A 15,197-nucleotide genomic window follows, 5' to 3' on the forward strand; every position below is an offset into this window, starting at 1 on the left:
TCACACTTTGCAAGAAGTTTATTTTACAGTGAGTTAAATCAACATATATGGCACATTAACCATGTTAACATGAAACAGTATATTAGTTGACTTTTTAAAGCCAATCCACAATCAAAAATTGACAGAATCACTCCTTAAATACCACATAAATTTGTTTGGCGTATTTTTTGGATGAGTCCGCCGACCTTTAAGAGGACCTAGAATACTCCGATCCTCTCCAGGTATCACGGTCATTAAAATATATATTCATATCCAACAGCCCAAGGACATAATTTATCAAAAGAATAGTCATTGTGATTAAAACTCTGTGAATATTGATATGTATCTTTTGATATGTTTACATTTAGGCCCGTGTACATTGCGGCCCAATTAGAATAAGTAAGGCCATTTAACGACAAGAATCACATTAAAGAGTAAGAGGGCAAATTTTGCCTCATCTGGACGACAAACGAATCCTACAAGTAGTCTAAAAAGTCCCATCCACAGCACATTAAATCCTTGCCATTATCCCTTCTTGCAACGACTCTTTTTTCCTTGGCATCGTTTCCGTAGTCCGTTCACTCATTTTCAATCATAATAAACCGTGCTCACAAAAATATTCTTCAGTGACAGATATTTATAAATATAAAAAATAGACGTGATTGAATATGAATTGTCTCATGCTGTGATATGGCATGCATTTGATGATCCATTGATATGTTTAGCGACTGAGCGTTTGAAATTAATGCTCTCCGAATTTGATTGCAAATCATTCTCTATGCTTGCATCATTTCGGATTCGTTTGAAGCATCAGCTTTCTTTGATGCCGTTCAAACGTTTTCCAATAATTTTATTAGGTTGGAACCGATTTTTAGAGCTTATATTTACGAGAGCGTCTATATATCAGCACCATTTCATGATCGATCCTAAACACGGAACCCATATGCTCCGTGGTATTGTGACTCTCGTAACAGGATGTGACCACTGATTATTTTTGCAATCTTTCAGAATGTTGTCAACAAATCAATTTAAATTTCCATTAAAGAATAATGGCGTGCTCTATTTCGATACAAAAATTCAATGAAATGCACCTTAATGATTACTGAATGTTGAATTCTGCTCCTCCAAATACAACAGCGACTCAAAAAGTGTCCTTTGCAAGTAATCTTCTAACGATGAACGGACTGTTTCTCATTCTTGTAACCCAGTCTCATCCTCATCTCAATACCTTTTCGAAATCTTTATCTAGCTATTTGTTCGCCATGTTTGGCGTGATATGTCTTTACCACCGTCAAGGATGTGGGACAAACGAGGGTATTAATTTTTAAGTACTTTGAACCTCCATCAAATGACGATCAGCTTAGCAGGAGATATCTCACACAAAAGTGGTAAGAGTGGGTGAAGGGTAAGAGTGGGGAAAGGGTGGGGTAGTGGGAAGAGGAAAGTTCTTACCGGAATGAAAAATGGACGCGGCATGATAGCTTCTTGAAGAACAACCAACGAGAAAGGGCGAGGGGATTGAGATGATCAAATCGCACATTATCATAATGGAAGAGAATTATTTGTTAACGCTCACATTAAGTTTTCATTATTTTCGACTTTCTTTTTTCTTATCATGACCATCCTCTAATGAGCTTGGTGGGTGTGGGGGAGGGGTGGGAAGGCGGAGGCTAGCTATCTTTTCTTTTATCCTGATATATTTTTTTGCCGAAAAAAAGAAAAACTCAAGAGGGCGATACGTGCTTTAGTTCGCACGTTGCCCTCCCTCCCGTCGTCTCTTCCTCGTCGTCTACTTCCGGATCCTGCCGAAGGATCCGGCTTTGCCGGTGATCCGCTTCTCCCCAGCGGTGTGGCGAACGGCTTCCTTCACCCTCTCTTCAGCGACGGGGCCGATGCACGTGAGGGAGTCCTTGAAGTAGGAGCACACCTGTGGGGAGAGAAGAGTTGATATTAGTGGACGGTGAGCTTCGCCCTTATCGAGGAACCAACCGGGTTACGAGTCCCGGATCTGAGCTTCATGTAGGATTTGTACTGTGCTGATAATTGATTACGATGCGGATGGAAGGTCGCAACCAGGTTTGCAGTGTTGCAGAGTCGAATGTGTTTCTCTTTTTTTAGAGTCAGGGATAGTCTTTCGAATCCCTTTTTGTGATCAATACAACGCTCTATTGCATGTATCTCGTCAGCATATTTTAATCATAATTTTATTTGTTTTTTCCAAAGTTTTGTAATTGAACACGCGGAAGGTTGGGGTTATACACATATGGAGAGTATCGGCTCGGCCCTTTCATCCCCATCTGCGACACTTTACGCTAGCTCCGTAGCGAGTATGGTAAGGTATTGGTTATTTACGACTGATGCAATATGTTAAACTAATTAAATTTCAGAAGTCAGTTTACAGATATTCTTTTATGACTAGATTATGGCATTTAATCCGTTAAATACGACTTTATTTATTTTAATCACAATTTTGAAACAATGGTGGTTCTGTGACATTAAAATAACAGCATATTGCGACGCCTACATTCAAATACGATGTATGTGACACGGCAGTGGTTAAAACAAAGAAATCGGCCGCTGTAAAATAACGAACTGACATTACGATGCCCATTGCCATAGATGAAAGTGATAAAATAACATGTGAAATAATATGAACTTTGTTGTTTTAGATGGAACGAATAAGAAACCACGGGGCAGAACGCTCAAAATAATACGATTTATTGTCAATCGTGAGATCAATTACAGAAAAAAGCAATTACACTGAAAGACGATAAAACCCCCACGATAAAATCACACGCCGCATAACAATGAATCATTTGTACGTCATAGTAGAGAAATAGGTGATCGTGAATTGATGGGGAATATAATGTCCTTTATATAATTCAATTAAAATAAAATGAATAAATTAATTAAAATCAGTATTGCCAATTTTAATTAATGATACATCTTGATTAAAATCAACATTTTCAGAATGTTTAATTTTGCTTTAACAATAAAAGTGAACTGGAAGGAATAGTTGGTATTGAATGGCATATAAAATTAAATATACAATGCAAAGGGAGATCGAAACTATTTCATAAAGGATAAGTCAAATATTTTCAAGATTTTAGCCCATCAACACATATTTTCGGAGACTCTCGTTTCATCATTACCTTGCGCGGAGCTTGTCGGTGCCTTCTTTGAAGTTGGCAGCATAGGCCCTTGCTGATGTCACATTCGCTGCTCAGCAGACATTCCTCTCCTAGATCAGACAAAGGAAAAATGAAAGTTTGTCAGAATTGTATTTCTCGAGATGCAGAAATTAGCACTAAAACTTACTAAGGATAAAGATAGTTAAAATAATAATAAGAATTTTCATCATTCAGAAAAATCCATACATTTCTTATTTTTGAATTATGAGAGGTAGCGTACGTGGAATCAGAGTGCAATGCTGCATATTAATTACCCCTGTATAATCCGACTGCATTTATCTCTATTAAGCTTGTAACGGGTCTACATTTTTTGGGTCGCTCCATATGGGTATACATGGGAAAGACTACAGAGGTATTAAATTTAAATTGAAATGGAAAATATAAATAAACCCAAAATGTAAATTGACGCAAAATGTAAATACTGAAATGTAGATCAACTCCTTGAAGCTCGATTAAAACTAGAATGCTGCTTTTTGATGGTTTGGCCATTTTATTGGCCAATACAAGAATCTAAAGTTTTGCACTTCAGTTTCGAAACCAATATATTAAATACCTGCGTGTATCTAATCGTAGAAAAAAATACTTAATGGTACGACTAATTACTGGACAGATATGAGATTTGTCCTATCCCAGGCGTTGGAATGTTTAAAGGGGGATTACACTTAATCCAGTTTTCCCTTTTGGATATGCCAAGAGCCTAATAACTATACAGCCGAAACGCTACCCTTAACACTAAAATTAACGGATATGCCAGTTTTTTTAAGGACGTGGAATATTAAACGACCGATCGGCAGCGCTTACAAGCGATCATCAAATAATTAATTGGTGGCCATCTGAACGTAATTTAAATGATTTTTCCTCCATCGAACGTATTCCCCCTGATGTTTGGTTTCTTTTTTATTGACAAGCTACCATTTTAAAATCAGGGTTTAAGTTTTAACTTTTAAACTTAAACCCTGATTAACTAAACCTAAACCCTACTTAACTTTTAAAAAAAGCTATCAGGGTTTATGAGTACGCAAGCTGTTTTACCAGTCGTAAATAGTGAAAACATTTTTGATCTTGTAACTTGCAGCCGAGTGCCATTTCATTCATTTTAGGATGTCGGCTATGAAATAATGTAGAATCGGGGTTAGATATTGGAAGGCCGTGGTGACCCAGTGGGTGCAAATCCGGGCGATATCCCTGATACCCCAATTTAAAATCCAAGTGCTTCAATTTTTTGGTAATTAGAACGTTGTCGTAAATAAAATGTTAACAAAGGGGAGGGATTTTTCCTCCCACTCTGAATTCGTGAATTTCAGATATCTTTGAAACAGGATAAGCCCCACCCACACCAATGAAACCGAACTTTCGGATAGAATGCTAGTTGGTTAAATATTAGAAATGGTAGGTAGAAACGTCATGTCGTGGCTGCGCTGGTATTGAGATGTGAAATCTTTCGTGGATACCTCATGGTAAACTAGCAGCAAATCAGCATCGTCGTCCGTTAAGCATACCGATATACCTATTATTTTCTATACCATAATGGATAAAACCCCTAGATTCACGACTCTCGAGCTTACCATGTGGGTTATAATTTCATTTTTTTAAATCAATGCAGAAAATAACACGGCTGTTTTGCAAAGCAAAACAAATAGAAAATGGCGTTCACGAAACACGCCATCTTGGAGCTGGTGTTTATTCTGCATGCTATAAAATTTGGTATTACTGCTATGGATACCACGGGAAGACACCAACCATTTAGGAAAAACAGCCTAATCCAGCCACCGTAACGGAAGCGACAGAAACGAACTTTTAGTAAAAACGGTAACACGATCACACCATGCTATCTGTAAATGTTGATGTTTTTAATATTTACAAATATACTAAAATTGTAAATGCACTTCGTGAATACAAAACCAAACCATGGTTAATACGTTAAACAAGTTGTTCAGGCAAACCTTGCCTTTCTGATCTCAAAATCATCCCTGCAATGAGAAAAACAAGCGTTCAGATGGCGATGACTCGAATAAAAACTTTTATTGTAAATGGGATCATTCTAATGTCGTTTTAATCACTTAACCATTCAGTCGAATGATGGCGGAAGCGTTTTAATGAAAGAAATTATTTTCTCTTGGGGCGTGTACCGGGGAGGAATGGAATCGGTGCCACGATCGCGGCCTGCCCACTTACCATAGAGCTTTCTGGAGCGAGTGGGCGGCTGGCACGTTCGGATGATGGCGGAATCGGCCACCTGTCGTGGGGCGGATCTTCCGTCCGTGCTGGACACCACCCGGCCGATAACCACGCCACTGGCGGTTTCATCCTCGTCCTCGGCCGCGCAGAGCAGGCCACTCTCGCAATCCCCGTCACGTCGGCAGAGCTCCCCTTGGCGGAGGCCGAAGGAGAACAAGCAGGATCCCACAACTGGAAGATGAACGAAAGGATCATTTCTATAGCGTTTTTTAAAAAAATAGTCGCGAGACCCGGTATATTGGTTTTACCAAGCTTTGGATCTGTCCAAATTTATTACCTTTCGCATTACCGAACAGTATCACTAACCTTCCTGTACTCTATGATTCTAGAACACAACATCAAAAGAAATTTATCCCATTTTTCGGTAGTGAAAACTTTAAATATTCTGCGTTAGAGCCAGCAGGGTTTTAGAAAAAAAACACCGTATTAGAGACAATGAGATATTTTATACGCGATTTTTTGAAAATCAGGGGAAAAGTGGAGGCAGTATTTTTTGGTTTCAAGGCAGCGTTCGATGAAGTCCTTTATAAAGTTTGTCATATGAAAAATCTGTTCCATTTTCCCCCTTGTAGACTTGTATCCCTATATTTTACATATCTGGTGACCCAATTGAAGGATGCTAAACTTAATAAAGGCGTATTTTTTTGATACATTTTGAGAGTCTCACATTTCTTCGGAAACTTTTTGTCAATCCCTTCCATCCGGTAATCTTTCTCGTCAAGGCATACGATTCTTTCTTGAGGGGCTATCAAAATGTCATAATGCCGTACATAGGCAGCTAGAGCTGCGAATAGGGTATATGCCAACAGGGGCAAATATGAATTCTGACGTCCCTCCTTACAAATTGTAGACGTTGAATTTGCTTTTGCTTTTCCCTTTGAAAATTTCCACTCGTCTGTGTTGTGTTGAGTGTGTCAAGAAACATTCAGTGTGCAGGGAACTATTTGCAACTTGAGCACCCCATTACCCCACTCGGCACCTGGTTCTCGTGCCCCACCCTGTTGTGACCCTGTTGGTGGATGTAAATGGGTAGATTTTCATATATAGAATTTGAATATCCATGTACATCTTTTAAAAATCAACTCGATCTCAATACACCGGAACCCTTTTATATCCCAGCAGAGGCTCCACGATGAACCTTGACCACTCAATTTAAGATATTATAGGCAAGCGCATGGAAAAATATCAACCGCTGATAAAAAAAATACTTATTACACAAGAGACCATTTTCTTTCTCCCGTGACTTATAAGCATTCAACGGATCGGGTTCTTCTACAGCCTTACGTGTAGAGTGAAATTCATGGACTGCTTTCGTGGTGTTTTTTTGGGCCCAGGAAAACGGAAACTAGAACCGCCACCACGGAGATGTTGGAGAAAGGGAGTTCTATTTTTCTTTCCTTTATCCCCGGAGGTATAACCTCCAACCGTTAGAAAAAAAACTCCGTCCTCACCTCCCCACTAGCAGCGGTCTTTCGCCGCACTTTTATTCTTCCTTCACTCACGTCGGCAGAATTTATTATCCTCCGGAGTCACGGAGAGGAGGGGGAAAACTCTACCCGTCCTGGGCTCTCCGATTAAAGCCACGGCCTCGGCGATATATATTACTCCTATGGACGGCAGCCGGGGTCAATGGGGTGGCGGGACGCCCGCTCCACTCGACATGTGTCGACCTCTCCCGTGCGTACGACTGAAGCGTCATCAACCCCCCTTTAGTTTTTCATCCCGTGTGAGGCTCTTCCAAGATACTTAGGTTGGTTTTTTGCCGGGGGGGGGGGGGTCTTGAATCTATTGGAGAAGAGATATGACGCCTCCTGTGCCTTTGGATAGACAGGGAATGTTCGAATTACACCATCAGGCCAGGCTGGTGAACGCCTGCTGCTGACGACCTATTTTTACAGCCGCGGAAAAGTAAAATTCGTATAATATGAAGTTTTAACTTCCCACTTTAATTCTGTTAAACGGCGATCACAGAGAGGAGTTGACTAGTAAGGTCAAATTTAATGTGTGTCATGCCTACTTTCAAACGAGGGGGCCGACGACATTGATCGGCGGGGCCCTGATATGGCAGCAGTAGCTGTCGTTCAAGTCTTCGTCCGGAATGATTCGATTACTTCGATCGCATGGGGTCGGACTAGTAAGAAGCCGAAACTGAAAAAATTTTATACATGTTTCCTTCGAACTATTAACTAATTTGATGATTAATTCTTTATTTAATTCCCGAAAACGTTTTGAAATGGCATCGGCGTTATTAGCTCTGTAACTATATTGAGCATAATTTTGAACGTGTACATAAGACATCTTCCAATAAGGTCAATTTTACATTCGATTTGATAATAACTGATCAGTGACGATTCAACTCTCGAGATGAACTCGGACTTGTAAGCATGTACTGAGAACTTCATTTAGCCAGTAAGCGACCATGAATTGTAAGCGCAACGCCGGAAAAGTTTGAAGTACATATTGAGCGATAATTAGTGAAATGAAAAGTGGAAGATAAACAGCGACTCAAAATACGATGGTGCTTTCGTATGAACAGTGGCATTTTGCAATCGCGTGGCAATTCCTGCAGAGAGCCGAGATACCGACATCCGACACCAACCTGATGAAATGAATTGGTTTTCACTCGTCGAGCGCTGAACCAAAAGCGTGACCTTTGACGTAGCAACTGAAGCCATCTAGAATCCACAGGCGACCTTGAGTATTCAGCCCATAAGCAGAGAGCTGCAAAATACGATTCTGAAACGGATTTTTCATTTCCGTTTGAATCACCCCAAAGGACTGATTTAATCGCCAGCGCTTGGGATCGAATCTTGACACGTACGACTGGAATGTCATCTATAGACGGCAGGGATATCCGGTGCCTCTCGATCTACACCAGCAATGTCATTTCACCTGGGGGCATCCATCTCCAGCTAACGGAACCCCCTGTGACATTACGAAATAATTTCACACCCAGCCATGCGCGCGAACTGCCGAATCCAACTCAGGTGAACTGGCCTAATACATTTGAAAGCGACTCTACTGGCGCATTAGCCTAGCACATATTGGCATACAACTTCCAATGTGTGCTATGTTTTTACATATGGACTTGTGGAATGGATCATGGGCTTTGATCACGTGAGATCTTTTGTTTTCGAGCATGCCATTTACTTCTCCCGCTTATAACCCTCAACCGAGGTGAGATCTATGGCTTTTGGCGCGGTTATTTATTCATATATGTATACTTTGACTTACTTTCCCCCATTGCTTTCATTTAAGTTTAGACTTATAAATTTTATTTCTCTCATTCCCTGACCTCACTAAAATATCCTCTCTCCCGAGCTGCATAAATCTGCCGAGAGTATCTTTTAATTTTATTGTATATTTTTGGGCAACCATTAGAGATGTGAAAATACCATGAAAGCGCTAATTTGAAACTTGGATTCAATGCGTATCCGACGATAGCACGCTGGTCGGTTGAGGGGCGATCGTTCAGGCGGAGGTCGAACGCCTCCTCAGTTACCCTGAAAGATCTGTAACGAGCGAGTAGCTCAGGTGTCAACCGTTTCGGAGTTAACGCGCTATTATGCAAATGCGACTTATGCGACACGCGAAAGTAATGTGACGATGCTGCTCCTCTTTATTTTTTCGTGGTGCTATATTCTAAATACTCTGTTGTGAAGGAAAAATAAAGTGCAGCAACAAGAAAATGTTCAAACAATACAGTATTGGCGTGGTAATTACTTAAACTGAATTACTTGGTTATTTACGTTAGTGATGTTTTTTGAGAGGTTTGCATACGAGTTGCTCGTATTACAGATCATCAAATCATTCTTAAATATTTATTATGAAAATGATTCTTCCTTGATATTCTATGAACACATTGTGGTTCCGAATACATGCAACAGAGTCAGGCGAGATATAGTGGAAGTTTACCATTGTGATTAAAACAAATTTCACTTTTCCACAGATTTATTTGTAACGTACAACGCGTTTCAGTTTAGTTTTTTTCTCACAAATCGTGGTTGTAATATGACATTGTAATTAAACATACACTGCCTGCCAATACCATTTTCCTCTACCTTAAAGTTAATTGGACCGTTGTTGACAATTATTAATCAAAAAGTTTCTCACAAGAATTTATTTCAGCTCAGCCTACCTATATTGACCTAGTTATATAATATTCAACTTTCAGTAATGCGTTTGAAATAAATCGTTTCATTCATGGGAATTCTATGAAATGATTCATCGCGAATAAAGCAGGCAGAGTGCCAATCCACCCTTACCTCCGTCCACGTCCACGCAGACGGATCCCGGGCAACAATGTTCGTTGGAGGTGCATTTCCGTCCGTAGCAGGGATCAGGCATCTTTCCCCTGCTCGCACCGTCCTCGTCCTCGTTCTCTGCTTCCTCAGCCTCCCTCACTTCCTCTTCGAACAGGTCCAAAGGATGTACCTTCTGCGCGGTTCCGGGGACAATGTAATGAAAGAAGAACATAATAATTATTTTCATTCTATTAGTACCGTTAATTGGCTAACAACAAGCACTATTCATTCATTCATTCCGGAAAACTCTTGCTTTCCTTTTAGGAGCAAGGGCGAAGCCATTATGCACCTCTTGCTCAGACACACCAGTTCACAGTAATCAACCCGAAGGTTGGTTTGATAGGGGAGCATAGGCTTCACCTAGTGCTGAGCCCAACGGCGTGTGGAATGCTCATATCAGGGTGGGAGGAGGGCTAGTTCCCTTCCGTGTAATTTCCCAGGAAGGTCTGGTGCCCGAAAAATCACACAATTTGGGTGAAGTCGAGGTGTATAGAGGCGTCACCCGGAATCAAACCGGGTTCTCCTCACCGTGCTATACCAACTGGACTACTGCGTTCTTTCCGGCACGCACTATCCTGAAAATTTAACTATCACCCTATTTCCCAGATCAAATAAAATGGAAGGGAATGGGGAAGGAGCGCTTAGCAGAACAAATAATAAGCTGTTGAGTATGGTGTAAAGGATTGAGTTTAGTGTAAAACGCCCAGAATAAACAGTTGAGGTCCCAATATTTTGGGTTATTTTGAGGTCTAAGAAAGTCGGTATTCAACAAATACTACGATTCAAGTATATTTTCACTAAATTAAACATGTCAAACTATTGCAAATATTTTTCCTTGCTATATGAGTTGTTGCTCAGAGCGCACTATGGTTTGCAAAATGCTGTCTTCGAAGTTTCCCAATATATTTCAGTTTTATTTATCATTTTTAAATTTATTATTGAATTTATTACTTCAGTTATTATTTTATAAATGAATCGTAATGTTTCGTTTTAACGAACGATTGAAATTCCTGAAACAAAGCTGTAATGGAAATTTTAAATTAGTTTGTAATGATGTTTAGAAATATTTATGATGACATAATAAACATTATGTATTATCCATCTTAGCGGAGGTGAAATGGGCTGCTTAATTAACTGAGCTGAAAAAGGAAATTTATCTTTAATTATTCAGAAATGTTTTTTTTTCGTTTTGCCATCTGTCAATAGTGTGCATAATAAAATACAAAAGTGATTAAACAGCTTTTAAATTTATTATCGTCGGTCGGAAGGGTTTAATATCAAATTTCATGCCCCCTGAGAAGGAAAATTTGCACCGCACTATACTCTGGCGATGGAGAGTGATTAGCTTAGCGGAGTCAGATTTAGCCAGCTAATGCAATCTTACAATATGGTGTGACCTGGGGTCAGGAGACCGAGGCCAGCGTTAAATGTATTAAACTTGTGGTGGGCATGGCGTGCGAAAACTGGTAAGAGGAGCGAGAAGCAGGAGTTATGGGCTCGGAATTTAAGTGGGGAGGCCAAGTGGATCCACCCTAGATCGAAATAGGGAGAAGGGAGAGAGCGAGGGGGAAAAGATTAGAGGAGGGAAAATGATAGACTGCAAACGCAGGACCTATTGTGGAGGAGGACGAGGGAAGATTGGCTATAGAGACAGTGGCTCCACCTGTGGAGGGCCAGCGCAACTGGTGTCCTCGTGGCCTTGGAGTGAGTGCACGTTACGCTGATTGAGAGAGTGGTGTCGGGCGTAGTCGACCTTTTTGTTGCTGGAGGGACCTTGGTGGAACATCTCACTTCAGCCCTGAGGAAGGGAAGTAGTCGTTTTGGATGCCTTGATGGAATAGCGTGTGGGATTCTATTGTTTTTTTTAGGATTTCGATGTCGAGTGCCGTTGCTCATTGATTAGATGATTGGCCATTTTCACTTTTAGTAGCTTTAATCTTTATCAGGTGCTCAGTTATTAATTTTTATTTGTCCCACTTTGGGAGTCATGTTTATCTTAAAAAAACACAGATTTTTCATTCGTCCTATTTTTTCTTATCATTTATTAATGGCCTACAAAGTGTATGAATGATATTTTGCGATGTGTAATTTGCAATTTTTTTAACACAATCTTAAAAATACTTGCGCAAATGAGAAGAAGCCGAGCACTAATTCAGAAATAAATAGATTATTTACAATTGACTTTTATTCCATAAGTTCGGAGCTTTACGAAAAGTATGACAAATTCAAATTGACACACACACACGTTGTTGTACGTGGTCATAATGGCTTTTGAAGTTCTTCGAGGGTTGATTCCATAATTATACATTGGTGACACTTGCGGAAAGAGTGGTACGTCGACTCTCTTAACTAGATCAGCTTCATCTGTCCGGTCTGTTTCCTCCTAGTGCCGTCGGCCAAAATTGCTCTAAAAAAACTGGCGCATGAGAGGTGCAACTGCAACATGCAACTTTCTTTGCCTTCAATCTATTTTATCGCGTCGAGTAGGCCGAGGCCCGCTGGAGGTTTGCTCAAGTGCAGTGTGGCGGGGAGTGCGGCCGCTGCCCGAGCACTCGTCGAGCACGGACGGAGACCGCCGTTCTCCTCGTCGCTCGCTTCTCACATAAGTAATGTTGGTTGCCTACACATTAGGATATCATTATTTAACCAATGGCGTCTTTTGAAACCTATTCCATGTTAACGATTCATTGTCACACAAAGTACCCGGGTTATCATAGATGTATTAATGTATTACTATAGTCATGAACTTGGTGAAAAAATTACATTGTTAATGCATAGACATCAAAGGTACACCAACTATAACCATAAACACCTGTAGAAATTCTGCATGTAAGAACTTTTTAATTATGGAAGGATTTTACTACCTCAATTCAGGATAAGCATTTCAATCATTAATACTTTTTGAACAATTTTCTCAGTGATTTTTATCTCATACCAATCACAAAGAAATCCTTCACAAACAGTGCAAATAACGTTACTAGATATGACATTTGTATTTCGTATCTTTATCAGTTCCAAAAGATGTATGAATTCTATGATAGTAGGTTATTTCATCAGCCAACAATGCACACGGAGAAGTTAAGGTAACTTGCGATGATTCTCCGATATTCACGTGTTAACTTTACAGACGAAGTATTTTTTTAATTTTGCACATGAGTTTATTCGAGTACAGTTAGGTAATAGATTCGCCGACCTATTCAAGCATTAAATTTTTCATTTAGTTCATGCAAAATATTTCTGCTGTATTACCTTAAAAACCATCATAACTATGAAAAAGGACCACACAGTAAAAATGCACAACCTTGTCTCCATTCACGAAATACGTATGCTAAAATTATGGAGTGGAACGGGGAATCAACTATCTATAATTCTAGAAAATAGTTGTAACTGTTAAATAATTATATGCTAAAAGTGCTTCCCAAGAGAATTATGCCTGAGTACTCTCTTGAACATTACGGCTACATTAACTTCTTGACGAGGATAATATTTCAATTAATTGCACTTTTTAAGTAGCAAACAATAAAAAAAACGCGTATTCAGGAAATCTTCAAGAAATCCGCACCATAACCTATAATTTTCATCAATGACAAGCTAGGGAGAAAAGTTTACGGTTGGATAATTCGTTGTCTCAGGCGTGACTTCATGGAATCGACTTAACATAATGAAAGGAGAAACTTTGTAATTCCACATAGATTTATTCGACGGACCGTCGAATAAATCTATGTGGAATTACAAAGTTTCTCCTTTCATTATGTTTACGGTTGGAATCTCACTATTTAGTCCAAAACGCATTTGGAAGCTGATTAAGCGCAGTTAATTGTATAGATTCAAGTCGGTTAAAAAAGTTCCACTTATTCTTTACGTATATGCATGTGTTACATACATGTTAAATGCTGTTAAAACTTTTGTAAATATTCATTCAATGGAGGATCAAAAAATCGCGTCCTTGGAATTAGGCTTTGATAGTAGTCGCATGTAATCGGTGGGCTACTAATTCTAATGATACAACGATACAGGATTTTAAGCGTGGGATTGTGCAGGTGATATATATATATATATATATATATATATATATATATATATATATATATATAACACTTTTTGAAAGTCTCACGGACGTGAATAATAATGTATAACACTTAGCACTAGTGGACACAGACAAAAACACACAGAAATGAATGTTTTGAGTTTCAGTGGAGGATCAGAGGGTGAAAGGGATGCTATGATGGATGCACTATAGCATTTATCAAAGGGAGTGTTGTGTTCGGAGGCGTGTTTGGGGATTGGGAGCATACCAATTAGGGAAGAATTTTTGCATGAGGCTCGATGAGGCTCGGTGGTTGTTAATTCTGATATTGAGGGGTGTGGTGCACTGCCCAATATAATAGGCAGGGCAAAGTTGGCACTTCAGAAGGTACACTTCATTGCTAGATGTGCAAGTAGAGGAGGGAATTGGTGGGAGAGAGTTAAAAAGCGGGTGGGAGAGGGATGGGCCCTCTGATCCTCCACTGAAACTGAAAACATTAGAGCAATCTTTCATCTGGCTCTTCTGTGTGTGTATGTGTATGTATATATGCACCATCTTCCTCTAGGGAAGGATCTTTCGAGCGACGATTCCCCAACCCCCTTACAGTCTCAACTTGGCACCACCAGATTATTTCCTATTCCCAAAAGTAATACCCTCCCTCAAAGGACACCACCATGGGACCCTTCGGGCCGTCAAAGAAGCTTGCACGTATACCCTTGAGAACCTTCTGGAATCCGCCTACCAGGGAGCCTTCGAGTCGTGGAAAAGCTGCTGGCAAAAGTGAGTCGACGCTCAAGGGATGTACTTTGAAGAATTTCGAGGCGTCGTAGCAATATCTGAAATAAAAATTTTCCTGATACTTGTTATGCAAAACTTATATTGTGTCAATATTATCTTTTGCTTGTAGAATTATTTAAGGATCCAATGAGAGGAGACTTGAGTGGACGAGTGAAGCGTATGACGGATATCTTGAAAATGAAACAATTAATCAAAAGAGAAATAAATTATTATTGCCGTAATTTCAATGTTACACCAAAATAGGTGCAGAGCCACGCGCCTTAGTTTCTTTACTTATATTCACAACGATAGTATTTACTCTGCTCTATGATCATTGAAATAATATTGAAACTGGATTTGCCGGCTTGGTGTTGAATATTATATTTTAGGGGCACGGGACCGGACCCCCGAAGTTTCGAAGTTCTTCGGAAAAGAAAAGTTTCACTTGCCTTCTATAGGCACAAGGTTCCATTTCGTAATTTACCCAGGCTGATGGAACTGTCTCCGAAAATAACTTATGGCTCCACTAATTTCACGGAACAATTAGTAAGCTTCATCTGCTATCTTTTTCTGTTTCTGTGTCGTTTGTTTTATTTCATCCCTACGTATCCAACTTGCTTCCCGAATTAATCCCACGTGAATCCCATTTTCATTTTCCCTGCTTCTCTTTCCCCATTAAGA

At 39.8% G+C, this 15,197-nt stretch overlaps 1 protein-coding gene across 1 annotated transcript in view; it reads right to left on the bottom strand.

Annotated features, from left to right (window-relative positions):
- The window catches only part of spab (space blanket), a 48,372-nt gene continuing 33,175 nt past the window's right edge, over window positions 1-15,197 (bottom strand). Inside the window, exons 2-5 of the mRNA XM_071589768.1 lie at window positions 9,674-9,845; window positions 5,346-5,579; window positions 3,132-3,220; window positions 1-1,906 (exon numbers count right to left, since the gene is read on the bottom strand). Of these exons, the coding sequence (XP_071445869.1) occupies window positions 1,769-1,906; window positions 3,132-3,220; window positions 5,346-5,579; window positions 9,674-9,845 (633 nt within the window). The 3' untranslated portion in view covers window positions 1-1,768. The remainder of the gene's footprint in view (window positions 1,907-3,131; window positions 3,221-5,345; window positions 5,580-9,673; window positions 9,846-15,197) is intronic.

The sequence above is a fragment of the Hetaerina americana genome, unplaced genomic scaffold (genome assembly GCF_022747635.1).
Source record: "Hetaerina americana unplaced genomic scaffold, ioHetAmer1.1.p SCAF_1, whole genome shotgun sequence".
Classification (NCBI taxonomy): Eukaryota; Metazoa; Arthropoda; class Insecta; order Odonata; family Calopterygidae; genus Hetaerina; species Hetaerina americana.